General features: G+C 40.7%; 1 protein-coding gene across 5 annotated transcripts; it reads left to right on the top strand.

Moving 5' to 3' along the window:
* Window positions 1-1,006: 1,006 nt before the first annotated feature.
* Window positions 1,007-25,770, top strand: inpp5jb (inositol polyphosphate-5-phosphatase Jb). Of its 5 annotated transcripts, XM_053610531.1 has the most exons (13): window positions 7,205-7,303; window positions 10,997-11,493; window positions 12,412-12,519; window positions 12,776-12,884; window positions 15,599-15,715; window positions 16,050-16,225; window positions 16,490-16,601; window positions 20,079-20,188; window positions 22,478-22,676; window positions 22,764-22,901; window positions 23,377-23,460; window positions 23,584-23,688; window positions 24,720-25,770. In XM_053610531.1, exons 1-13 carry the CDS (start codon window positions 7,229-7,231, stop codon window positions 24,990-24,992), a joined length of 2,103 nt encoding a protein of 700 aa, XP_053466506.1. In that variant the 5' UTR covers window positions 7,205-7,228; the 3' UTR covers window positions 24,993-25,770. The 5 variants fall into 5 exon arrangements, with proteins under 5 accessions (XP_053466504.1, XP_053466505.1, XP_053466502.1 ...); XM_053610529.1 differs by lacking the exon at window positions 7,205-7,303 and adding an exon at window positions 1,007-1,520 and having other exon boundaries at window positions 22,478-22,901; XM_053610530.1 differs by lacking the exon at window positions 7,205-7,303 and adding an exon at window positions 3,230-4,185 and having other exon boundaries at window positions 22,478-22,901.
* Window positions 25,771-27,861: the final 2,091 nt, after the last annotated feature.

Here is a 27,861-nt window from a genome sequence, read left to right as displayed (position 1 = left end):
CCCGGGACAACCCGCTCTACCACCTGAGCCACAGCCGCCCGAAGTGCACCTATATGGAAGGTTGATTAAATAGCCAATGAGTGTACACTCACAGTGCACTTTATTAGGAACACCTCTACCCCGCTTATTCCTGCAGCCGTATCCAGTCAGCCAATCATGTTTCAGCAGCACAATGCATAGCGCAGATACAGATCGAGAGCTTCAGTTAACACCATGTTCACATCAAACATCAGAATCAGAATGTTGAGGGTGGGGGGGGACCCTACAATCTCAATGACTTTGACAGTGGCAATGGCACCAGACTGGCTGGTTTGAATAGTTCAGAAACTGGAAAATCTCCTGGGATTTTCACGCACAACAATCTCTAGAGAAACGCATCCAGTGGGCTGGAGTTCTGTGGGTGGGAACGCCTCGCTGATGAGAGAGGTCAGAGAAGAATGGCCAGTCTGGTTCAGACGGGAGCTAAAATAATCACTCTTTACACCTGCGGTGAGCTGAAAAGCATCTCAGAACACACCACACCTGGAACCTTGAAGGGGATGACCACATGCATGACAGGTTCCACTACTGTTCATTAAAAACTGTCGAGTCTGACACCTCAGTGGGCACAGGTGCATCGAAACTGCACAGCAGAAAACTGCAAAAAACAAAACATTATTTCCCCGCATTTCCCCCATTCTGATGTTTGATGTGAACATTAAATGTAACTGCATCTGATCAACTGAGTGTTGTGTGAGTACACGGATATACACTCCTCTAATAATCTGCCTCGCTGTATTGTACCTTCATTTCTCATTCAGATTAGATCCATCCCAATCAATCCCAAGGCTTGCAACGAATAAGAACAGATGTCTTTTGCTGTATTAACTGTCCCTTTGGGTTTCAGGGAATAAACTGTACAAGGCACCTGCTTTTCATGCCACATCCTTCGGAATGCGCGGTTTGATTATCTGCACCACGTGACCAGACGGTGCGCGTGACGTGGTGCAGCTGATAACATCTCGGAGCGGAAAGCCGAGGCTCGGTGTCTGTAATATGGAAAGACTCCGGTATCTAAACGTGTAGCCGAGTTGTAGCCTCTGTTTGCGTGCTCTCGAGCGTTTCGGGCCCATAGTGAGTGAGTGTGTGTGTGTGTGTGGGTTGGGGGGGGGGAAAGCGGCATCGCGGATGCGCGCGCTGTAAACCGCAGCAGTGAGATGTTCCGCGCGCGCTGCTGAAGGTCTCAGCTTTCACGCGCCTTTTCACACTGCGGACCCTCATGTCTGCATGTGATTGCAGTCGGTTTCGCCCGGGTTTCTTCTTCTGATGATCCGAACACTCGGGTGCATTCATGTATCATAGAAACGGAAGTGGCAGTTTGACCGGAAAGTCTCTTTAATTTCCTTCACAGCGCGCGCGGTCGATCATTTGCAGACTCAATCAGACGGTTTTAATGAGGACTCGTTATTAAAGAGGATTGTCCCCCTGCACCTAGTCTACAAGGAGGAGACATCTTGCACTGTGGACCTGGACGGAAACCGGTAAGAAAACAGGCACTTGTGTCTTCTCGATTACTGTCTTCTCAGCTGCTCGAAAGAAGTGAGCTTTATAAACACACACACACACACCCACCCACACACACACACACACACACGCAAAAAAATGCGAGATGTTAATCTGTTTTGCATTATTATTAGTAGTAATTATTGCACAATTACACCTGCAGCCACAGATCTCTTACCACCATGACTCAATGCTTAAAGCTCTGGGCCCTTGGGCAAGGCCCTTAACCCTCTCTGCTCCAGGAGCTCATTATCACAGCTGACCCTGCACTCTGATATGCGATATTTCACTGTGCTGTAATGTGTAATCCATGTGACACATTCATCTTCTTCACTTTGAATTCTCACTGCATGTGCTGTTTTTTATTTATAATCATTAAAAAAAAAAATGTAGCGAACAGCGAAGGTGCACTGCACTGTGTCTGTACGTCTTTTGCATTTAGGCTGACTAGACATACGGATTTGTAGCCAGTCAACATTTCGTATACAGACAATACGCTTTGAAGGAAAATTCCCTCGATAACTCTATATGTAGAGATATTTGGCAGACGCCCTTATGCAGAGCGGCTTACGTTTATCTCATTCATACCACCGAGCGGTTGAGGGTTAAGGGCCTTGCTCAAGGGCCCAACAGTAGCAGCTCGGCGGTGCTGGGATTTAAAATCACGACCTTCTAGTCAGAAGTCTTAAACAATGTCTTAAACACTGAGCTACCAGCACCATGCTTCGCTCTGTATCGAGGTATCGAGGTTTCTGCTTACAAGTTTGCATTTGTATAGCTGATGACATTAAAAGGCACAGCAAGAGAAATGCAAGTCCGTTTGGATTGTCCTCTAGGAAGATTGTTTATCGTAAACAATATACAAACATGTATATGTTTTTCCATTCTCCATGTTTTTTTGTTATTTTTTAAAAAACTTGATATGTATTCCAAGAACATGATATATATCACATTTGGGAATCATGTTTTTATGCGACATCATTATTACTGCATCACGTAATGATAACTATATGGAAATATTTCAGTTTTTCGCATCGCATTACTTCATCACGTCACCTCTTGTAAGCGCACGGTCGTCTCCTGTCACTGACCTCAGACCTTCACATCAGGGTTTATAATCCAGTCAGTACGTACAGAAGTACAAACCCAACAAAATGAAGTGATTCACTTCCCAGAATTTATCGTATCGCACGTCGTCGCAGTCTGGGGAAAGGCAGCTCGTGTGTCCAGGCAACAAAAGAATGTGACAGTCTGTGCCTTTGAGTCCTGCTCTAAAAATAAGAGACGTGAAAAAGTCCTGAAGGTCATTTTGCTGCTGCTGTGTGTGTGTGTGTGTGTGTGTGGCACAGCATAGCATGAAGACTGTATTCACACCGATTGTCTGGAGGGTTTAAATATACCCGAACCCACACCTCTGATCTAACCATGCCGACCGATCTCATTAAGCATGTCTCATTTTCCAGCCTTGCAATCTCAGCATGTCTGAGATTCAACCAAATAGGCAGTGCACGGCTCAGGACGTAATCAGCATTAGCAATTTTCATTAGCTTTCAAGCTTAGTGCGTACCGGTCCATGAGATTCAATCCACATCTTGCTAGTCGCTCCAGTCTGCGGCTTGCCTTGTCGTCTAATATCCTATATCCTGTATAATGTCATTAAAATCACATTTGCAGTTCATTTTATTTTAACACTGCCTGTCATTACTTAATTCTTAATTAACTAACCCTAACCCTAACCCTTACAAGCTCTCAGGAAAGATGCTCATGGTGAGACGGCCACTTAAAAACATTAGACGGTTATCTAAGCCAAGGCCTGTTTCTAAGCTATGATTTCATTATGATCAGAATACGGGTGAGGAGACATGCGTGCGTTTTTTAAAATCGGTACGTATTTTCCTTTCCCTTGCCCGTTTATGTCATTTAGTGTAATGTTGCCTGTGGTATTTAGAAAGATTAAGAGATGCACTTGAGATGCAAGCAGCTGTGTGCCCGACAGTGACCACCATGTAAGAGACAGCTTAATGTCACCGGCAGCTAGTTGAAGGACCTGTCAGAGACACATTGGACAGCGCACGCCATCAGATAAACAGTGAACCCTAGAAGAAGAAAAAATCTGATAGATTTTGCATTTTGCTGTAGACTTTTTTTTATTTTTTTTATTTTTTAGAATTGTTGTGTTTTACACTCGGGTAATACTGACAGTATGTGAAATTTTTGAAGCGGAATGGGTGTGTGTGTATGGAGTGGAGGGGGGCGATGTTTCTCGCAAAGCTTTAATGATGCGTGACTGTGTCAAAACAATCAAGAGCGGTTATCAGATTCCTGACGACACCAATGACATCCATGGCCGGGAGTGTGCGAGCACATAATAAGCACTGCTCTCTGGGTAAATAGGATGGTACGGGTGTGGTCCCTTGTGGATTAGAGAGAGAGAGAGAGAGAGAGACTAGACATCATGACCAGCTGTGAGATCGTGTATGCAGACGCCGGCAGTTAATACTCTCCTTTAAGCGAGTTCAGCTGTCCTCTGATGTATGTTGGCTGACAGGGGAGACTCAGCTACATGGGAATTGGCTAGACATAATGTACGATTTGTGACGAACGATTCTGAGCAAAGGTCGCTGCTGTGGGTTCTGGCACACTGTAAGTAGAGATCAAAAGTGACCTAGACCACCTCTGATATGTTTTACAAAAGGATTTATTTGAGTAGCTCATAGTGCAGGCTCTCAAGATGACAATTGCTTATATGTTGTTAAGCTTGAAGGACCCCTATGATGAGATGTTTGGTGGATTGGGTGTGGTGATGGAATTTATTGTTTTGTATTGAACCTTCCCGGTGTTCTGAGTGCACGATGCAGCCCTCGTGGTTCATCGGGGATTGCTAACGTATCAACATTTTGCGGTCGGCCACAAACTCGCTAAAAATGGCATAATGAGAAGGCAACTGTAATTTGACTAGTAAGAATGATTAGCACGAGGACGTCGATATCACAAGCGGTTTTTGTCGGTGAGATCCTTAGGAACTCTGCTGCGTTGGTGGTCTGTTTGTTTTGGGTTCAGTATCAGACCCGTTGTAGCAGTCGACTGTTAAGGGCCATGCTCAAGGACAGTTTCTGATCCCCTGGGAACAATAAATGGCTGAAGGCTGAGGATACGGAGGAAAAAGTGTCAGTCCACGCCAGTGGATGAACAGCGGAGGGCATTTTGTGCATGCTTATTCCCTGATCGGTACAGAGATCATTTAATTTGTCTGCACCTGCTGTCACTAAGAAACCCTGGTTAATTCTTTCCACTTCACCTTAAGTTCATTGATGATAACTGGAGGTTAGACTCTGTTCCAGGCTTTAAAAAAATGGGCTGGTTCTACCTAATCCCATTTCATTATATGACAAAATGCGTTGTATGAGCGAATGATAAGGCGCAACAGTAGCAAGGGAAAGCTCTCTTAAATGACACGAGGAAGAATCCAAGATCCAAGACTCCCTCCCCTCTGGTTTCAACCTCATGGCCTCCAGGATTCTCTCTTGGGTGGCGAAAAAATCTGCTGCATCCATTTTACGGTCTTGCGTTCTGTCAGGGTTCGGAGGCGGACACGGATGCAAATGCAGATTGGATTAAATGAAACAAACAAAACACCAAACAGTAACTATGGACCTGGTGGCAGAACTCTAAGGCAAAGAATAACCATAAAACAAAGACCATAATCACAAATGTACTCTTCGGAGAAGCTTGGTCAACGTATCTACTCTTTGGAAAGTTCATACGGAAGGCAGTTTTAGAAAATTGTGTTTGTTCAGCTGCATTAAACACATCCTACTGAAAAACTGTCCTCAGGGGCCGACGGTGACGTGTGTAGCATTTATTAACAGCTATTTGCTTCCAATAGCTTAATAACAAACTGGGCTAACAGAGGACAAAAAGAGGAAAGACACCGTACAAGGCTACCCTACCCTACCCATAATGCAGTTTCAACAAATCTTAACCCTTTCCCCTCTTACATCCGCTACACGTTACACTCGTACCTCTGCTGAGACACTCCTAACATGTTCGTAACTATATTATACACGATGGCTATCAAATGCTAGAAGAACTCGACTTTGTTTGGCCATAACTAAATAAAAATAACATCTCCGATATCTCTGTTTCAGCTCAGAACAACAACATGATAAATACTGACATCATTTCTCAAGCTGTATACGAATAGATTTATGCTTAAATAGATCGCACGAGCCTTTACACAAGAAATTTGGTAGTCATGAAAATCCACGTCAGAAGACTAACTAATGTAAACCTCGACTCGATCGACTTCTGATCACATCATCTGTACGGTTTACTGCACTTATATGGAAAACACTGTCGAGTTGAAATGACTCATTTTTTTTTTACGCTTACCTTATCCAGAGTCTCTACCAAAAACACATCCTATGAAAATGCTAGTTCACCAGGTCAGGGATTAAGAGAACATTTTCTAAAAACCAGCGGCTTTATATTATTGTCTTTAATTAAAGAATATAAATAAACCCAAACAAAGTAAGCCAACACAAACCCATAACTAACATAACAAATAAAAGCTCAATTATAACAAAAGAAATGGCACTGTATATTTAGCGCTCTCTTATTATTATTATTATTATTATTATTATTAATACTATATTAATATATTATTCAATATAGTTTTTTTATTGGCATAGAAGTGAGTCAAAATAACTTCCACTTCTGTCCTGCAGCCTTTACCCTGATGGTTCATTTCGTGCTCACAGCTGTCTGTGCACTTATGGAGTTTTGTAGGCGTCACTAAATGCAAATGAGCTGTGTCAGCTTTGCATTTCATAGATGATCAACATACACGTGTGAGTATGAAAAAAAATAAGTGAAAGTTTCCGAAACCTGTCAATCCAGCGGAAAATTTGAGTTCGGTTTGGCTTAGGCAGACATTTACACACAACTTTACTAAAAACGAAAAGATTGATTGATTTAATGAAAGATTGAGGCCCGACGTTCCAAGAGATTTTATGAAAAAGTCGTTTTGAAAAATATCTTTCTAAGGAAAAGAACAATCGGGGGATTTGAACTTTTTTGTTTCCTTTTGTTTTTGCTATAAATACACACAAGGATGTCCAAAGAGTCTTTATGCAAGGATTTTGTAAGAAATTTTTAACCACTGGCTCGTGTGTTTTTTAAATCATCGATGAAATACTGTGAAATCATGATCTTTTTCTATCAGTAGGAAAATTTCAGACTCAGTAGTTTCCAGGTTAGAGCTGGATTGAAAGCTTGGCTTTTTTGACTGTTCGGTTTGCTGCTAGGTTGGGGAACGTGATATCGTGCTGAGTAAAGTGACTCTCTGGTGTCTCGGTGTCGGAGGTGTTAGAACTTGTTCCATAGTGGCCACTTCGGTTTAATATGTTCCCTTGAACAGCCAACGCTGACAGATGTGTTACATTAATGGTTGGCTCGCCATCTTCAGTGTGGATTTACAGTGTGAGTGTAAAGGTTACAGAGTATTTATTAGCACAGTCAGGCATAAAGACAAGGTCAGTCGGGCGTTGGCCTAAACGCAGCAAGTAATAGCCCTGGTAAGCAGAATCTAGGTTCAAGCATAGCCTAGTTTACCAACAAACAGTAATCAGAGAAGGCTCAGACTGGTATGGTAAGACTTCGAGTATAAATAAGCCCACATTTGCTGATGTTTGTGTGCTGGTGGTTAGCAGGGAGTCGGCTGAGTGCTGATTGTAAGGTGTGGGTGAGGGAATGGCTGGAGGTATGACATCTTATCTCACTAACTCTGAAGTTACAAACTGTTCAGCAAATGGTTTTCTCAGTGGTGCTTTTGTACCTTGGTGTCTGTTCTGTTTCTGTATGTGGAAGTTGGTGTACTGAATTAGTATTCATCCGCTTCATGGTTGTGTTGTGTCATAAAGCAGCTTTAAGCCGTTAGCATCGAGCATGTGTAGCATCCATAAATAACCGCGAGCTTCATTTAGCCCTATGTGGGCTTGATGTGGAGTATTGTTGAGGGTCATTCACTTCCACCATTATCTGTGTGGACAGCAGCTCCTGGCCTGTCAGAATTGCGGCGTAATTGAATGCCACAGAGGAGATGGATGTTTTGGATTTAAAATTTTTTTTTTCATGGCAATCACTGTTATATAGTAAATGTTAGCTTGGGCTTGAGAGATTGTGAACAGTGGCATTGTATTCTAGCCTTTATTTGTGTTACTGAATGAGGAAAATGGTAATCTCTGTAATATCTCCGTTAGTCATTCGGTTTCCATTATTTTTTCATCTAATGTCCCGTTAGATCACACAGTTCTGAATAGTCTCTCGGTTGAGGTCAGTGAAGAGAAGAGAAATGCCCCAATAGTACTACTTAAGTGTAGAACCTTTTAAACTACATCTTTTAAATCTTTTTTATTAACTTTCCCACACAGGATTAGTGAGATTCATGCTGTTTATGAAAAATTTTCCGTTACAAAATTCTGTATTTAGTCTGGCGTTATCCTAAGCAGTAATATTGATCGAATGCTTCTTTTATGGAACAGAAACATATTGGAACGCATTGGAAAACACTGTGAAGTAATATTTCCCTATAAGGGAGTTAACGATACACAAAATTTGAATTCGATATAATATAGTATGGTGGTGTCTCGATACGATCCATTTTCACCTCTATGGAAGTTCAGTAATTGAAACTCGATGACGATGCTGGGTTCGAGTGATCCGTTCAGATTCATAGCAGTATATAACAAAACAAAAGCTGCACAGTAGAATGTAACAAAGCGTCGGCTAAACGTGGCCAGCTTTCACTGGTGTGACTCACAATGGGGGGCGGGTCTGAAGCGCAGACTTGTTTCTTGTTTTTGTTGTTGTTCTTTCTTTCCATCTTCGTCTGAGAAAATTACAGGCCAAATTACCTACAGTTTTTCTCCAAACTCAGATCATTTTACTCTCGTCTGGATGCACATGTCTGTGATTTTCTGTGCAGATAGCCAATACTTGCATTGGGGAGATAAAAGACTAGACTAATATGCTACTAGCCATATTTAATGTGTCTCGTAGTGCGTGTATCAGTGATCCTTCCCCAAATATTAAACGATTCCCGGGGTTGCGAAATGAAAAATGGATGCTTCTTGCATACATTTTGATTGTTGTTTTATTGTATTTCCAAATTCGTCCGATTAGACGCCATGCTGTGAATGGAGCTTGATCATATTACAAATGTGACGCAAATATCAGAGTTTGTAGGAAACAACCTGCTAGAAACTTAGTCCTCCTTTGGTCATTCTCTTGCCGTCTGGATGCGAGAGTTTCCTGACTAAAGAGGTGTGTAAAAAATGATTACAGATGTCCCTATGATGAACTAATCCAATCCAAATACAGCTATAGTCACATAGCCCTCTGCAGCCGTAGAGGTGTTTTTGCGTGCTGTATTAGCTGTATGTTTGTAGTACTAGCACCAGTCTACGTATAGTATATATATATATATATATATATATATATATATATATATATATATATATATATATATTATGTGACGGCCACTGACTGGCTGTCAGTGTTCTAATTTATCAGTAATCTGAAGTGCTCCCAAACAGCAGACCTTAAAGATTTGGCGGGAATCTTCCAGCTCCTGCAGAACGTCGGCCCTAGTACACAAGAAGTGTCTGCTTGCATGTTGCTTGGTGAAAAATTGTGTACTTAGGAGAAGTGTTTTTTTTTTTGGTTGTTTTGTTTTTTAACCCTCGGAGCCTCTCAAAGAGGAAGATCTCCATGTAGAGATATTTAATATCAAATGCTTGGCTATATGAAATGTGCACAAAGCACAGAATTTTATTTTATTAGTGTCAGTTTATTTTCACATGCAAAATGAATGCTAAATGTAATTAGTTCATGCAGTTTATGAAGTATATTGTATGTGAAAATGCCCCAATGTTGATCTGTCACTTAATATGAAAAAATGTCACTTAATGTATTGATAAAATAAAAACAGAAACGTTTTTTCAAAGCCACACAATCTAATTTCCATGGAAACATAACGTAATTTAGCAAAAATTTACTGTTACAAATGAGTGAGAAACCTAATCTAAGAGACTCTGATTTCACATGCACAAAAAAAAACAAAGTAAACATCATATTATCATATTTAATATTCTCTGAATGTCCTTACTGTAGAGTTTATGTCTAATGTGTCTTGAAGAAGACCTTTAAAAAATTTAAAATTCATGTTAAATTCAAATATTAGAAGTTCTGTGTTAAAGCTAATGTAGCAGACCAAGCCATTTGTTATTTATAAAAAAAACCCCAAAACAACAGTGAATATTTTTTTACTGCACAATGTCCTTACTGTAACCGCTCAGAGAGTAGATTCCTAATGTTTCACTGGCCAATGAAAGACGATATCGAATAGTAAACACAAGCTAAAATCATAGGTCTTGATTTGTCAAGATTTCCTACTACTGATAATCATTATTCATTTTCTTTCCATAACCAGGGTTGAGAAATGTTTGACTTGCAATACCTGAGATAAAGCAGAGAAATAGTCATTTCTAGACAAATCAGGTATGTTTTTTTGCGCTGCTGCCACATGACTGGATAATTGCACACAACGAAATTAGGCGTTCCTAATAAAGTGGTCAGTGAGTGTATATGCGTGTGTTTTTGCATCCTGTTTTGCCTAGCGCTTCACAACGCAGGTGTGCAGCCTACATTTATCGTTAGCAGAGTGTTAAAATGGAGAACTTTGCCAGATACGTACGACATTAAGACAAGATTAAAACAGAGCAGACAGTCAAGAGGCATTAATGGAGCATTAATGGACCCTAATAAACAGCACAGATGAGGCCTGCAGTTGTTCCTTCTCTAAGACTTCTTCAGCCACAGGGGATGTGATTAGATTTATGTAGTCAGTTAGTCTGGACCAGTAATTAGATTGGACAAGAGTGCTGATATTTAGTATAACGGCACTGGTGCATTTCACTTTTGAGTTTGTATCACTCCACCTGGCCGTGTTCACTAGAGTGAATTTCAATTCCAGCAATAGTTTGTTGAAAATGAAAATGTTACTACTCTGCTAGGGGCTTCAGTCATTCACACTGTGCGTTGGCATGGCAACACGCTAAGCTCTATCCAGCTGTAGCTTCTTTGGGAACTATTTTTGTTGACGGAGCAAAACTAAACAAAATTTGGCCATATTAGTCATATTTGGTCTGAAATGCCAGTTTTTATTTTTTATTTTTATTACAGCCGTGCTGATGTTCAGTGCGGTACTCTTGCTTGGGCAATATTGCTTAAATAGATATTAGGCAAAAGTAGCTCCTCTGGAGGTACGATTCAGAGGATACAGATAGACCTTGTTGTGATGATCTTCTTCATTCACTCCTTGTCATGTTCAGATTTGTAGGGTTTCCTATCAAGATACTGAGCTAATCCTAAGCATTGCATCTATGTATTACAGACAGTAATGGAGCAGCACAGCCAGAGGAATCCTGATGTCCAGTCATCTTCAGGAGAACTGAAAGCATCTACAAAGGACTCTACTCTTGTTCCAGTCTCAGAGAGCTGTTCCGCTTCACCAAGCACACCAGCTGTAGCTCTGACTAGGCCAAAGAGGCCCCAGAGAACCCCCCGGATAGAAGGATCCACTGACATATCAAATCCTGAGGTCCCAGACTGTCCTGAATTGAACCAGGACAAAGACGACCCTTCTGCTTCCAACAAGGCCAGCCAACGGTCAGGTCCAGCCCAGCAGCTCCATGATGACAAACCCTGTAGACCATCCACTCTGGCTGGACATACTGCTTCAGCGAGGAGCCACATCTCCATGAGAGCAGCCTCGCTTCCTCAGGCACCATCCTACAACCCGTCACTCACAGATCCCTCCGTTCACCCTCAGAGGGCGCTCTCTGTAGCCGGAACAGCGGATACAAAACCTCAGTCTGACGAGGATTTCAGGTAAGCCACATTCAGCTGTAATCAACACATTAATGGTATCCCGTTCTCGCCATGTCCACATGGTTTTCCTCTCGCAAACATGCCACGAATGAGTGTGTGAATGTGTGTTAAAATGGTGCCCTGTCATGGACTGGCATCCCAAGCAGCACAGGGGGAATCGACGCACTATTAGGCAGGTGGTTTTAATGTTATGGCTGATCAGTGCATATTGTCCTGATTAATCTGTATCAGTACCATTAATGACTCATTTTACTTTGACCTCCATTAATAGACTTTATATCAGATACACCGTGCCAACTATGCGTTACGACCTGTTTCATTACTATCTTGCAATTTTGCACTATTTCTAGAACACTGTATCTGTTGTAGTTTCATGTTCATGAGCTCACACAGATTGTTCAGAATATAATATCAGTGTTTCTGGTTCGACCTTTATTTCTCGACGTCCATTAAGTCACAGCATCCCACTATTAGCTGTAGAGTCAACCTCCTGTAAACCAGAATGTGTCTCGGAGGAGCCCTGCAGATAATAGGAGATATTTATGGATCCTTCCATTTCTCTGTGCCTCTCCTCCGTCTGCACACGACTCACCTCCTCCCCTCCTTTCTTTCCTGCTCTCCGCCTGAGTGTTTGAGGACGAGAGGACTTCTCTAGCCGCTGATGAATGATTATGGTTAATGGACTGAGAGCATGCAGCGGGAAATAATGGAACAAAATGATAGACTATCAAAAGGGAAACTTGATCACCTCTGGAGCATTAACTGAAGGCAGGGATCTAGTGATGGAATTCGGAAATAGAGGAAACGTATAAAGTTCACACACTCAGACACACACACCTCCAATTATCTATCATGTAGATGCCCTTTATTGTTGAACAGCTTGCTGTGATGTACTCTGATCTCTCACTTTGCCCACAGAGTGCACATAATCACATGGAACGTGGGCTCAGCCATGCCCCCAGATGACATCACTTCCTTGTTGGGGCTGAACGTAGGCGATGGAAATACAGACATGTATATTGTAGGGTAAGAGCTGCTCTGCCGGCTATTTTGAACATGCATTGGCGTTGGCTTGGGCATTGGCGTGGTAAAGGTGAATAAGCAAATAACGCGAGACACGATGCAAATAAAGAGGATGAACTGTTTTGTTTATGACATGATTCATTGTCTTGTATAAGGTTTCCTGTTGTGTGTCATAACTTGCAGTATGGTTAATATATTTCATACACTCTTTATGCTTTAGTTAACTCTCTCTCATCCCTCCCTCTGTTCCTTATACCAGATTACAGGAAGTGAACTCCATGATCAATAAACGCCTGAAGGATGCCCTTTTCACCGACCAGTGGAGCGAAGTCTGCATGGACACACTCAGCCGCTTTGGCTACGTGTTGGTCAGCAACACACACACACACACACACACACGCGCAGGCTACACTGTATAGCTATGGCTCTTACTGCTGTTTGCACGTCGATATAATTTGCTAAGTTTATACGTTAATGGACGACTTTTTGACCAAAACATAAAAGCAAAGCAAGGCAAGGGTTCGGGTTAGGGGTCGAGTCATCGCTGGGAAGGAAATTTGAGAGAATACAGTTGATCGGTGTAAATTGTTAGTATTTTGTCTCCTGGGAGACGTGTAACTATCTTATTTAGCGTCTGAAGGGCGGTACTAAATGAAAAAAATCACATCTTTAAACAAAATAATAACATTTTACACTGATCATCCTGTTCAAAAGTTTACACCCCCCTGGCTCTTAATGTACCGTGTTGCCTTCTTGGGCATCAGTGAATGTTTACACCTTTTGTAATAGTCGTGTACGAGTCCCTCAGTCGTCCTCAGTGTGAAAAGACGGATCTCGACATCATATAGCCGCTGTTGGAAAGGGGTCAAATATGCAGAAGATGCTGGAAAAGCAGAGAGTGTGCAGGAGCTGGAGGATTTTTCTAAAGAACAGTGGGCAGTTTAACTGCTCAGGACAAACAAGGGACCCGTAAACATCTCTCACAAAACATGAGGTAATTACCTCATGTCCTGAATCGGACCAGGAGAAAGACGACCCTTCTGCTCCCAACAAGGCCAGCCAACGGTCAGGTCCAGCCCAGCAGCTCCATGATGACAAACCCTGTAGACCATCCACCCTGGCTGGACATTAATTCAGTATTAATAATGAAGCGTATGTAAACTTTTGAACGGGGACATTTTTATAAATTCAGCTATTATCTTGTCTTGTGGACTATATGTAAACATCTGTTATGTGAAATAGCTTATTCAGGGCGGTACTAAATAAACAACGACATAGGATTTTTATGATCCGTCTTATTTTGTTAACAATCTTAAAATTTAGCAGATTCTGCAAGGGGTATGCAAACTTTTGGACACAACTGTATATGTTTCTAACATTAGGTTTTGGATTAATCCTACACTTAAAACAGGGTTCAGTAATGTTTTCTTAATGCTTTTTTTTGGACAAATTTCCGTATTAATCCCAGTCTTTAGTTCAGTGGCTTTGTGTGTGCTCACACATACGCATATTCTTTGAGGATATGGTAATGTCGGAATGGACTTTGATCTATTCCCCCGGATGGTCGCGCTTCAAAAGAAATTCAGTTTATTGCGCCACAGAGATGAATACGCAACCTGATAATGCACAGTTATTGATTCATTTTTCTCTTTCATTTGCCTTCAGCGAAAGCATTTCTTCGTCTTAGTGTATGTGTGTACGTGTGTGCGTGCTTTTATTTCAAACGTTGTAGTTTCACACACCGTAGTTCTCGTGTACCATCAAGCCTTTAGACAAGATGCCGATTTGAGATGGTTTGATGGGACTCTTATTCTAAAACAGGGTCTGTCTCTGGCATGTTTATGAATAGGCTAGAAATAGGCAACATTTGCATTTGCAGGCTTTAGGCTGCATATTTACTTATGGAAATCAGCCTGGAAGGAAAGTAAGTCACGGCTGGGAAATGCGTGGAGCTTTTTAGGTTCTGTACAACAATAGTAGGAGGAAAGGAAAGGAGGAAATCTATTGTATGAGAACTTTATTAGGCACATTTCAAAACCATAATTTAACGCTTTAAAGGCAGGTGCGCTTGGAAGGTGAAGCAGTTAATCCCTATATCTAAAAGCTATTGAGGCAGTGCGAGTATAATTTGTATGAAACATTTGTTGTGTGGTAGAAGTGCCTAATAATTAGAAGTAATTAGTGTGATCGAGTGGCAGGAATCAGAGTGTGAGGATTTCTTTTCTTTCCAAGTGACAGCAAAGAGAGCATGGGGAATGTACCAAGGTGGAAGTAAACAAGGCCGATAGAATTAAAGCAAGGATCTAGTTCACACGAGACGAGGTTTACCTGAACTGGATAAGATCTGGAAACAACAAGGCCGAACAGAAACAGAACATTAGTGCTAGATTCATTAGAATCGAGTACTAATGCTATCTGATACACATTTAGAGCATTTTGGTTCTGATGCAAAACTACTTACAGAGGTGATTTGTGATCTCCATTGAAAAGAAAAAATATATATTTTCACACTAGTGCAAATAAGGGCAAGAACCAGGCAAGACTCATATGCTGCGTCCCAATTCGCCTACTATTCGGATGTCCTGAATAGCATCCGAGAAGAGAATTAGTGTGTCTCAAATCGTAGTACCCAAAGGTACCCGTATGATCTCACTATTTCCGGTAGGTTTTTGAAGCGTGGATGCTTTTTCAGCTAAAATTGCCCACAATGAGGGAGGAGGAGTTTTGTGACGGTTTGCTTCACCGAATTCAACCTGCAAACATGGGCTGCGTCCGAAATCGCGCACTACCCTACTACACGCGGTGGTAATATCCGAGTTCTCAGTAGAAATACTGAGAAATACCCGGCTGTATACATATAATTTCCTTCGTAGAATTGACTTCAGTACAACGAATCAGCATGTAAAGCAGTGTTCCAGTCAAGCAAGCCGTTCATTTCGAGCAGAGTTATTGCATCGCAAGAGAAATACGGCAGATCTCATGATGCACAGCAAACCTGAATATTTATTCTTTCCGATCAGTGAATGAAAATTGGCTTCCTGTCTAAACACGGTACATTTTCCTTCATTTTCTCTGTTCACAGGTGACATCACAGAGAATGCAGGGTGTATTGCTGCTGGTGTTTGCGAAGTACTACCACCTGCCTTTTATCAGAGGCATACAGACTGAAAACACACGCACTGGGCTGGGGGGAATCTGGGTAAGTCATGAATAAGTTCTAATATTATTAATAATATTGCCGTGATAAATGGAAATGTACCTTGCCCTATGGATTGCACTTGAATTCCTCATGATCAGATACAGCACAAGGCATGCCACGTGTGCTGTAGCTAATAACTGTATGCCATTCCTTAATGGCTTAAAACCTTCTGTTCTTATGTAGACTCCATCTATCATGTGATTGGATGTTAGATAGCAGTAATGAATGTCGTTTTAGTTTAAGGTCATATGTTTGTTTTTTTTCCCTGTCTTTGCCACAGCTTTTATGTTCTTTACTCTGTCCTGTTCAAAACGTTTCATGTTCTTCCTTCCAGGGAAACAAGGGCGGAGTGAGCGCTCGGATGTGTGTGTTCGGCCACGCGATATGCTTCCTGAACTGCCACCTGCCGGCACACATGGAGAACACGGAGAAGCGCATGGAGGATTTTGAGAGCATTCTGCAGCAGCAACAGTTTGAAGGTCAAGCCGCCATGGGAGTCCTGGATCATGAGTGAGACACACACACACACACACACACACACACACACACACAAACCCACTCACATACACACACGCATAGTCCAAAAGGTTAAACGATTCAATCTTAATTGTGCTCTACATTGTACATTTGACAAAAATAAATCCAACAGCGTCAGTATGAACGTATAAACATTATTTGGATTTATCTTTAAGGTTCTTTAAACTTTTTTTAAGAAGTGAATTTTTCTGAGGATGAAAATTTATATAATTAAAAAAAAAATTCCCTTATTTTCAGTGTTGTTTTCTGGTTTGGGGATCTGAACTTCCGTATTGAAGACTTGGAGATGCATGCGGTTAAGGCAGCTATTGATAATAACAAACTTTCCATGCTGTGGGAAAAAGACCAGGTAAGAGACGTTCAAGTAAAATTGCTTGCTTTTCTCCTTTCTTCATAGTCTTGTGTCCCACAGCATGATGGAGCTGACCCAACTGTTTTAAAGTGAAATTACGGTTGTAACACAATTCATTCATTCGTTCATCAGTAAGCACTTTATCCCGGTCAAGGTCTTTTTCTCCTAGGAGCACCAGGTATGTGAGCACTGCGTATCAGAAAACAGGCCTACAGAAGGCTTCACAACGACCTGAGCTCATGTATTAGTGTAAGAGCTGCCAACATCACCTCGTCACAAGATATAGCCTAAATATGACTCAAGCATTTTTTAAAATTGATATGTACCACTCAACAACTAGTAGCCTAATCCAAGCAAAACTTTCTGATGGAAAAAAAAGTCTACTTTAACCTGCTTTTTTTTTTTTTTTTGGTTCCCAAAAATAGACTAATATTGTCATGTTACAGAAAAAAATGCAAAGCACAAAAGCCATCCGCCATTCCTCCATGTCAGAAAGTGTCAATTACAGATCTGACTGTAAAAAAAAACCCCCACCTTGGTAACACTTTATTTGAAGGGTACTGACATATGAACTTCATAACACATTCATGACCGTTACATTAAGCTTTTAGAGGCTTTATGAAAGGCTTATGTCAAAACTCATCAGGTGACATTACAGGTTTTATGCAATATGTCACATTGGAGTGGAGAGAAAAGGGCTCCAGTTCATAAAAACCTTCGCAAACATTACACAAATCTATTACTAATCAGCAGCATTAGACAATTTATTTAAAAAAAATATCTTTGCCAAATCTTTACAGGTGACATTAAAGTTTTATGCAATATCTCAGACTAGGAGTGGAGAAAAAAGGCCTCTCATGACTGGATGTGTTCAAATAAGTATACGTCAGCTTACCTGTTTGGAACGGTTGACTTAATTTCTGTATAATTTTCTGTTATGAACTTAAGAAGCATATATGCCAATGCTACGAATGATTTTGATGCCCTTGAACTACAACCTCAATTCCGAAAAAAGTTGGGACAGTATGGGAAATGCTAATAAAAACAAAGAGGAGTGATTTGTAAATGTGCTTTGACTCGTATTTAAACGTATAAAGACAAGGTATTTGATGTTTTATCTAATCCACTGCAAAGTTTTTTTAGAGGTAAATGTTTATTTTGAAATTGATGCATGCAACACGTTCCTAAAAAGTTGGGCAATTTAGGACTAAGAGCGATGTGACAAGTTGAAATAAGAAGGTGATGTGAAACAAGATTAGAAATTTCTCCCTCCGAAAGTTTGTTCGTCATATGGTAGGCCTAAACACATAGAACTAGACAGGCTAGTCTGCTTTCAGGAGATCTTTGTCCTTTGTCCTAAAGCCATTGAAGCCACTTTACCAATCAGTCATTTTGTTTATCAAAGCTTGAACATCTGTCCTGGAAAACGTTCACTGCTGATACATACAATTAATACATTTGAAAATTGTTTATGAATGTTTTTATGAATGTTTTTATGAACTGGAGCCCTTTTCTCTCCACTCCAATGTGACATATTGCATAAAACCTGTAATGTCACCTGACGGGTTTTGACTTAAGCATTTCATAAAACATCTGACCCCGGTTTTTAAAAAAAAATTTTTTTTTATAAAAGCTTAATGTAACGGTTATGAGTGTGTTATGAAGTTCATATGTAAGAGCCCTTCAAATAAAGTGTTATAAAAAAAACTTCAACACACCATTACACACTTTTTTTTTTAATGTGGAATGTTGTTACTATAGAAACTGCTGCGGTATAAAGATGCTTTTGAAATTTGCCTAATAGTATAATCTTTAGCAGCGCACAGCTTGAAAGGCAGTGCATTACTTAATACGAAATAGTCTGTAATGACAGAGAACATAAAAGAAAAGTCACTTCTTGATTTAGGTAAATGTTTTATGGCAATTTATTCCCATTACTGCTACTATACAATGGATATAAAAAGTCTGCACACCCCTGTAAAATGACAGGTTTATATGAAGTAAAAAAAAAAAAGAAGAAGAAGAAGAAAGAAATCAAGATAAATCATGTCAGGTCTTTTTTCTGTCCTCAAAGTGAAATCACATCATAAAAAAATAAAGTAAAAAATAAATCAAACATTTTAGGCAAAAAATAAAAAAATAAAAAAGTTCGAATAACCTAGTTGCGTAAGTGTGCACACCCCTAAACTAATACATTGTTAAAGCACCTTTTGATTTTATTATACCACTCAGTCTTTTTGGGTAAGAGTCTGTCAGTCTGTCTTGACTTGGCAATATTTTCTTACAAAAACATTCTATACCCATCAGATTGTGAGGGTATGTCCTGTGCACAGCCCACTTCAGGTCACCCCATAGATTTTTAGTTGGATTCAGGTCTGGCCTCTAGCTACGTCATTTAAAAACACCGATCGTCTTTTGGTTAAGTCATTCCTTTGTTGATTTGGATTTATGCTTTGGGTCTTTGTCGTGCTGAAAGGTGAAATTCCTTTTCTTCTTCAGTTTAATAGAAGACAGTTGAAGGTTTTGCACTAAAATCGACTGGTATTTGTAGCTATTCATGATTCCCTCCACCTTCATAAAAGCCCCAGTTCTGACTGAAAAGAAGCAGCCCCTAAAGCACGGTGCTGCCACCACCATGCTTCACCGTGAGTGTGGTGTTCTTTTGGTGATGCGCTTTTCTTTTTGCGCCAAACATACCTTCTGGAATTTTGTAATTATTATACCTTTTGGAATTGGTCTTATCAGACCACAGCACATTTTGCCACATGGTTTAGGGTGGTTTAGTTGGGCTTGGATGTTTTTTGTGAGAAAGGGCTTCAGTCTAGTCACCCTACCCCATAGCCCAGACATGTAAAGAATACGAGAGACTGTTGTCACATGCAGAGAGTAATCAGTACTTGTCAGATATTCCTGCAGCTCCTTTAGTGTTGCTGTAGGTCTCCTGGTAATCTCCCTGGTAAGATTTTGTCTTGTCCTTTTGTAAATTTTGGAGGGACGTCCTGTTCTTGGTGATGTCACTGTGGTGCCCCATTTTCTGTGCTTGTTGATGACCTTCACTGTGTTCCATGGTACATTTAAAGTTTTGGAAAATTCTTCTCTACCTCTCTCCTGATCAATAAATTTTGACAAGTGAGATACCGTACATGCTTTGTCAGCTCTTTGTGGACCACGGCTTCAGCAGTCAGATGAAACCAAGAAGATGTCGAGATAAGAAAATCCTACAGAAACAGCTGGTCTTTATTTGGAGTTAATCAGAATAATCTAATTGATGACAACTACGATAATTACTTTTGAACTTGAGATTAAATGTGATTGGTTTATTCTGAACACAGCCACATCACCAGTTATAAAAGGGTGTGCTTAAATGATTCTCATTGTTTTTCATACACATTGTAAATGCTTAATATCACCGTAGCGGCATGTGCATATCGATGTTTCTATTTTTATCTTGTTTAAATTTTTTGCGTCTTATAGTTGAACATGGCCAAAGACACTGAGACTGTACTGGAAGGCTTCCAGGAAGGACCTCTGAAATTCCCTCCTACATACAAGTTCGATGTGGGAACTAACACCTATGATACCAGGTACAGATGAACAAATCTGAGCAGGTGTAACTCGGTTGTCTAAATTAGGACAAATTATGAGCGAGCTAAACAAATTAACACCTATAGAGTTGAAGCAACATTGAACTTTTCAGGGAATTATGTGTTGAACTGACTAACCTCAGTGTTGTACAGTATTCCCATCTGCACGGAAATGTACCTCAGGCTTAGTTTTTTAAAAGTTAGTTTTACTTTAAAAAAGTACAACGTCTATGTACATCTTATGCGTCACTAGCCCTGGTTAGTTTATCCTGGTTTGGAAATGAAACAATGGAACAATCAGAAAATTTGTCCTTCCCAAAATAAGTTTAAGCCCAGATCGCACCTGCAAGCTCTTGACTCATCCCAGGACTTTTATTCACAATATGTTCACGCTGAACAGCCTATCAAACGCAATAAATATAGTATAGTATTGAGCTGTAGAAGAGAAATGATTTGTCTGGTGTCACCCAGAATAGGATGCTGGCTTTCCTTTTGAATCTGGTCCCCCTCAAGGTTTCTTCCTCATGTCGTCTCGGGGAATTTGTCACTGTCACTTCTGACTTGCGCATAAGAGATCAGAATCCACCTCCAGTCTATTCTTAACCGTCTCATTCACCGTCTATTCTTAAAAGCGCTACACAAACAAAATTGATTTGAACAGAACAGAAATGTGTGCTACTATTTTAGATTATTTCGTTTTGCAGTTCTACAGTAGGCGTTTTTTTTTTTTTTTAAATAATAAGTTACTCTCCTAAACAAAAAAAAAACTGTCCAAACCTGCTTTTTATCTACACATCCTTTGTTTGATGGACAGGCTTCAAATATCTAAGAACCGTCCATCTGACTGCCATCACCGCACAGACCAACGGTGACAGACACGTTTGTCGGGTTTCGTCGGATCAGTGCGTTAACCCTGTCGCTGTCTGTTTTCACCGACTGGACATGTTCGTTCAGCGTCTGTCAGGTCGTTTAAAGTCTGAACAGTGCGTATGATTTTCCAACAAACTCTGACGTGATCTGACCTGGTCACGAACTGTTGCCATGACGATGAGGCAAGTGTCCCTGCAAACTCCATAGAAACGAAAGCCTGTGCACTAGGTGCTAGGCTCACATACTTCTAAATAGACTGTTTCCGTGCATTTTTCTCTTGCGTGTGAGGGCTAATTACTTATTAGAGAAAAAAGTTGGATTTATCATAAAACTTGCCTCGGGTGTTATCACTGTGTGCAGGACTGGAAGACCAATGAAATATCAAACTTTTTGGCTATCTAACATGAGACTAGGCTAGTTTTTATGTTGCTAGCCAAGGGGAGGCACAACTAAGCTATCACTGTATGGGTTTAGCTGCTACAGTGCCATGCAAAGTACGTTATTTATGTTCACATAAACTGGAACTCATATAGACATTTACACACCTTGGTTTCCTATAAGAGGATGTTAGTGTCTCGGTTTCAACCCAGTATGTCCATTTTTCTCTCACACTGACAGTGTGAGCTAGTGTTTGATACAATTGAGACCTGTCAGCCAGTAAGACAAGAGTATTTCCACGTATTTTCTTGTAAACGCTGTCTGATTGGTCTTGGGTGCCCAGGCCAGGTTACGCCCCTGGACAAACCGAGCAAAATTTTGAAAAAGCACATCCTCAGTCTGCAGTTCTGTGTATAAATGTAAGTAAGCAGCCTGTCTCTCACGTCACAACAACCAAAGGCTTCACCCACAATCGCTTACGTGTCACTCTTTGTCTCTTACATGTCACTAGCAATAGTAACATTTTGATGTAGGGCAGTGGTTGCTAGATGGTTAAGGCTCTGGGTTACTGATCAGAAGGTCGGGAGTTCAAGCCCCAGCACTGTCAAGCTGCCACTGTTGTGCCCTTGAGCAAGACCTTTAACCCTCTCTGCTCCAGGGGCGCTGTATCATGGCTGACCCTGTGCTCTGACCCCAACTTCCTGGTATGCTGGGGTATGTGAAAAGAATTTCACTGTGCTGTAATGTATAGACCAATAAAGACTCATCATTATTAAAGGGATCATCCATTTTTAAACCAGCCCGACTGTCCGTAAACGAAGTTTGTTGTTGTGCAGTGTGAACACTTAAGGAAACGTTTTTAGAAGTTTGCTTTGGGCTTGACTCTGAAGAAGCACGTCAGACACAAACAATAAACACATACCAGTGTGCGGAATAGCAAATGAACCATCTTTTTTTTTTTTTACGCATTTGCTTACATATCTTAGTCATTTCTCCTGAAATCATCTTCTCATGAGTCCATCGTTCATATTCACTTCCCAGTGGGAAAAAGCGTAAGCCAGCATGGACCGATCGCATTCTGTGGCGGATGAGGCCAATGGCTCTAGCTAGCAATGTGTCCAAGCGCAGCTCGGTGTCAGGCCTCACCACCGGCACTCGAGTTACACAGCACTTCTACCGCAGTCACATGGAGTACACTGTCAGTGACCACAAGCCCGTCTCCTCCATCTTCACCCTGCAGGTAAAGCCATGGCTGAGGTCGATAGGGAAAGCTGGGGTTGTTTCTATCAGAACTGTGTATCACTGTAATATACACTGGTCTCCACAGTTCCCATATAAGGTGGACATCCCTTTGGTAACACTCATTGTAGAGGATGAATGGAGGGACGTGACTGATGCCATGGCCAAATTTAAGGTGGTGCACGGTTACTCCAGAAGTTCCTGGGACTGGATTGGACTTTACAAGGTACTTTGTCTCAGTAGGAAATTATTTCACTATGTTTATATTAGCTTACGAATAAAAATGAGTTTTTCCATGTTTTTATACCTTTTTTGAAGCTGCCTGAAGACAAATGCATCTGGGAAATGTGCTATATAAATTGAGCTGAATTGGAAGGTTGAGTATGTGACTAGCAAAGACACATGGATCCACTATGTGATACTATTATCTTGAGAATGTTTTCTTAGCTTCAAACAAGATCTTTTCTATTTAGATATCAGAGACAACACATGGGAAGGCAAAATGAAGAACATGAACAGTTAACATTAACAGTTGAATTATGGTAAACTGGGAATGTGGCAAACTGGCCAAATGCCTTTGTATTGTAATGTGCACTTCTCATACGATGAACAACGAATGAAACGTGCAATATAAGCAGAGCAAAATGAATTCATCGGCATTTTATAAATGCGTTGCTTTTTACGCAATCCATTTCTTCCAGGTTGGATTTAAACATCATAAAGACTATGTGAGTTACACTTGGGCTAAACAGGAGGAATCAGATTACCTGAGACAGGAGCACCATGTAAGACAAGAAACAATAAACACATACCAGTGTGGAGTACATCTTCCTTTCAGTGGAAAGATTATTTCGGAATAAAGATGCGGCAATAACCGATCGGGCGTTTTTAAATTCTCGCCTGTGCAGGTCACCTTTGCAGAGGAGGAGTTACCAAAGGAGTCTGGTGACTACATTTTGGGTTACTTTAGCAACAATATGAACTCTATTGTGGGTGTTACTGAGCCATTCCAGGTAAGTTATAGCATTTTATAGCATTTTAAATCTGGTTACCCTTAAAAATTAAAATGGAAAAGAAATTTGCATGTAAAGGTTGTATTCTGACTCCAGTGCAGGAGCATTGTGGGCATTCTGACAGCCAGTACAGGTCGTTACTGACCTAATTGATTAGGCTTATGTCTGTTGTGCTATGGCATGCAGGCAGCTATCTCAAAAAAAATATTTTGGTCGAAATCAATTTTTTTTTCCTTTTTTGGCTGTTTGCTAGATTGAGCCAGGTTTTTCCAGACTGCTCACACACATAAACAAAAAAATAAACGTTTACGGACACCTGACCATCACACGCACGCGCACACACGTGCTTGTTGAACATGCCATTCCAGTGGCTGTTCTAATAAGCTCCACACTTCTGAGAAGGTTTTCCACTAGATTATGGAGCGTAGCTGTGGGGATTTGTGATCATTCATGATGTTGAGTGAGGAGCTCTGGGGTGCAGTCGGTGTTCCAGTTCATCCCAAAGGGGTTCAGTGGGATTGAGGTGCAGGACACTCAACCTTGAGGTTCTTCCAGTCCAACCTTGGCACACCATGTCTTCATGGAGCTCACTTTGTCATGCTGGAACAGGTCTGGGCGTCTGAGTTCCACTGAAGAGAAATTGTAATGTTACAGCAGACAAAGACGTTCTATACAGTTGTGTGCTTCAGACTTTGTGGGGAAGAACCACATATATGGGTGTGATGATCAGGTGTCTACACACTTTCGGTCAAATTTGATAATTAAATGTTGACTCGTTTAGTTTCTCTTCAATTAGTGACTTTGTTTCATAATCTCACATGACAATTGTATACATTTAATTTATACTATTCATACCACTATTCATTTAAGAACTGAACATTAACAAGTGATGGAGTCATGCTGGTAAATGAAAATGGTTCTAGCACCTTGAGTTGTTTGACTAGACATTTAAAGTAACCTGGATGACTGAAAACCCTCACAGACAAACCTTACAGTGGCGTTTATAATTTGCCCTTTTAATGCTTCTGCAGATCCAGTTGCCCTCGTCCAGCGCGGCTGGTCTCAGTCCCTCCGACAGCTCAGATTTTACCTCTGAGGATGAGGTCAAGAAGGGCAGCAGCAGCAGTAGCCGCAGCGCCACGCCCACCGAGCAAGAGGGAACCACCCACAGACCCCTTTCAGGACACGACTCATCCCATTCCGCTTCCAGCTCAAAGGCTGGCAGCCCCGTTAAAACGACTGACTCCACAGATGATCGAGACTCAAACTCAGGGAAAAACCGCGGAAAGCCACAGGTGCCCTAAACGAGCACAATGAGACGCTGGAGCGGGCATGAGGATGTAGCGCAGGAGCTTAAGGATTCTCACTTGTGCTTTTGCTGTATCGTGACGTTGTTTGTTACTTGGAGTCTTACATGTGGAAGGACAGAGTTACGGCGGTGGACTGAATTAAAGTCTTTGTCTTTTTTTCCGCAGTTCATGTCATACGTCATTCTCCAACCTTCCTTTCCCCCTATTTTAATCAGCTACAAACAGAATGGTTCAATTCTGGGATTTTAAGAAAGAGCAAAGCACAATAGTTCAATTAAAATATTTTTTAAATAATACATAATGAGGATTTAGCCTTTGGTGTTTTCCAATGTATATAATGCCTTTTAAACTCAATCAGGACACTCTGCAGTGGTGTTTGTTGAGGGCATCGCAGGTCTTTCCTAAATCTCTGTGAAACTGCCAGGTTTTCAGGTTTCTTTTGCTGATTAAAATGCCTTTGCTGACCGCCGCACTAACGATAAGAGTGATTTGGTGGTAGCACACGTCAGCCGGTTCTATTTTCTCTCATTAATCTGCCAGGACTCATCCGGGGCATTCGTTTCTTGTCTTGACGAGAAGTTAGACGTTTACTATCAGTGTAGGGACCTGCGCTTTCATCCGCTAAGCTCCATACGCTGTATGTCAGGAGAGGCCGATCCATTGTAGCAGCCGTGTATTGCTAGCAGAACATGATTAAATGTTAAGTGTTACACAGGTCCGTCTGCACACCCGTCGACTCTCCCACGTGAATTTCACATCGCCGGAATCATATCGTTCGTTCCTTGCTTTGCTGTGGTAGTGTTCTTGTTACAGTTGAGGTCTTGAAAGGCAAACCTTGACAGAAATCTCCGAGGTCATGTTCTTCCACGTCTTTTAAGAATCCAATGCTAAACGAAATGTGCACGCACTGCGTAAGCCTAGTATAGACTGTGCAAAAGGGAATCATGTTGAGAAAGAAAAGAAAAAACTTTTTTCTTTAACTGTGACCGTGACTGGGGAAAAAAACAAACGCGTTAGCAAGAACTTATTCATACTTTGTGAATAAATCATACAACAATATTCAAGTTAATCTAGTTAGATGTGTGGAAGAACGTCACATAAACGTTTTTTGTGCCTGGTTAGATTTGATCTTAAGTGTCACGCAGTACTACATCACTGCTGTAACTGTAACTGTGGAGATTCTGTGATTGTGTCACCTGGTATTTTCTAGGATTTGTCCTGTGTGGTGAAGATCTCTCTCTAAATCTCTCTCAAGCTCTCTCTCTCTTTCTTTCTCTCTCGCTAGTTCCACTGATTAGCAGTTCCGGTAGCTGTAGTCCAGTATCTGGTGAATCTCAGTGCACCGTTTAGGACCAGGAGTACTATTTTACACAGCGTGCTATGTAAGTGTAAGACCGTGTATATGTACTTACGCGTTTGTATGTGTGTGACTGTACTGTATGTCATGCAAACATATTGTGCTGTGAAAAAGCAGAATTCAAAGCTGCGTGAAATTCTAAACGACCCTTAAACTTTAAGGTTAGATAAAAGGACGAGGTTCGACGTGTTTTATGTAGTTTCGCGCTTTTTATATTTTTCCATGTAGAACTACTATAAAAATAAAAAAAAATTTGAAAAAGCATGTTAATCAGAGCCATCCTCACAGAACAGTGACATGTTGTAGTTAGATGTATCAGACCTATTTGAGGTAATGATCCATATTACACCTAAGTGTAATATCTCCCACTATCAAGTGGGCTGGACCAACAAAAAACAAAACAAAACACTTTAATAGATCAATAACAAACGAGCAGAGAAACCCCTGAATGAATTCTTCTGGAAAGAGACATGGTGACGGCGTCAAATTTTTTAGCTTGCTAAGAATGATATCGTTTAGCAAATTTTGCCGGTCGCTGATTTTATGGCCCTGATCTTATTCCTGTGTGGTAACGGTGCTCGTCAGATTTACTCAGATTAACATCATATTTGTAGTTTTATAAAACTCTTACAATCATCCTCCTGGGAGCAGCGAAACATTACGGGCTGGAAATATTTTTTTACTGAAGGGCGTAAAAGAAACAGTGCTGTCTCCTAAACAACGCGGTTGTAATGTTTCTGCTATTGAACGCTTGACCACAGCTTATGAAAACAGGATATATTTTTTACAGCCTGTATTTATTGAATTATTACTGAGCTGAGAGTTATTTATATGCACTTATGCTTCTCAGTTCTTTCTTTCATTCATTCATTCTTTCTTTCTTACATGACAAAATAAATCTCTTAGGGTCTATTTCACCTACAGTCCTCAGTATTGTGGTTAGAGAGCTTTGGGTCAGGATTATGAATTAAGGGTCAGGTTTAGATCTTGTTTGTGTCTGTAGAATAGCTGGGACTCCTCCCTGAGATGGAAATTGTTTATGTATATGGGTAGAACTGACAATCATTGCCAAAAAAAAGAAAAAGAAACTAATGTGTTTATATAACGTGATATTGTATGTATATGTGTATTAATTGATATTTTTACGGCATTATATATACTATATGCAGAATGCCATTCTGCTGGCCAGGGTCTTGAAGGCATTATAAATAGGCAGGTTTTCATTTAAATTAAAAATTCACAAATGCTTTATTTGAATGAGGGTGAGTCAAAGGAAAGTGAATAAATAAATAAATAAATAAATAAGCAGATTCAATTCTAATTTCTGTTGTACTTTTAAGAGTTTCATATGACTCACCCTTGCATTTCGTTTTTTTGCATATCTAATTGTATATCTGACCTGATGTATTTTGTTAAATCAGATCCGATTTATTCTGTAATGTATTATATAATTGATTATTTTATTTCAGATTTTATTGAAAGTGTTTCATTTAACAGATAGTACTT

This window comes from Ictalurus furcatus, chromosome 22 (assembly GCF_023375685.1).
Source record: "Ictalurus furcatus strain D&B chromosome 22, Billie_1.0, whole genome shotgun sequence".
Lineage (NCBI taxonomy): Eukaryota > Metazoa > Chordata > Actinopteri > Siluriformes > Ictaluridae > Ictalurus > Ictalurus furcatus.
This window is presented reverse-complemented; position numbering and strand designations above follow the sequence as displayed.

What these genes read in the sequence shown, in the direction of transcription:
- inpp5jb (XM_053610526.1), top strand. Translation starts at nt 7,229, where the DNA reads ATGTTTGTGTGCTGGTGGTTAGCAGGGAGTCGGCTGAGTGCTGATTGT. An exon ending in CAGTCTGACGAGGATTTCAG is followed by an intron (nt 11,494 to 12,411) that starts GTAAGCCACATT and finishes CTTTGCCCACAG; the next exon opens with AGTGCACATAATCACATGGA. An exon ending in ACTGGATTGGACTTTACAAG is followed by an intron (nt 22,902 to 23,376) that starts GTACTTTGTCTC and finishes CATTTCTTCCAG; the next exon opens with GTTGGATTTAAACATCATAA.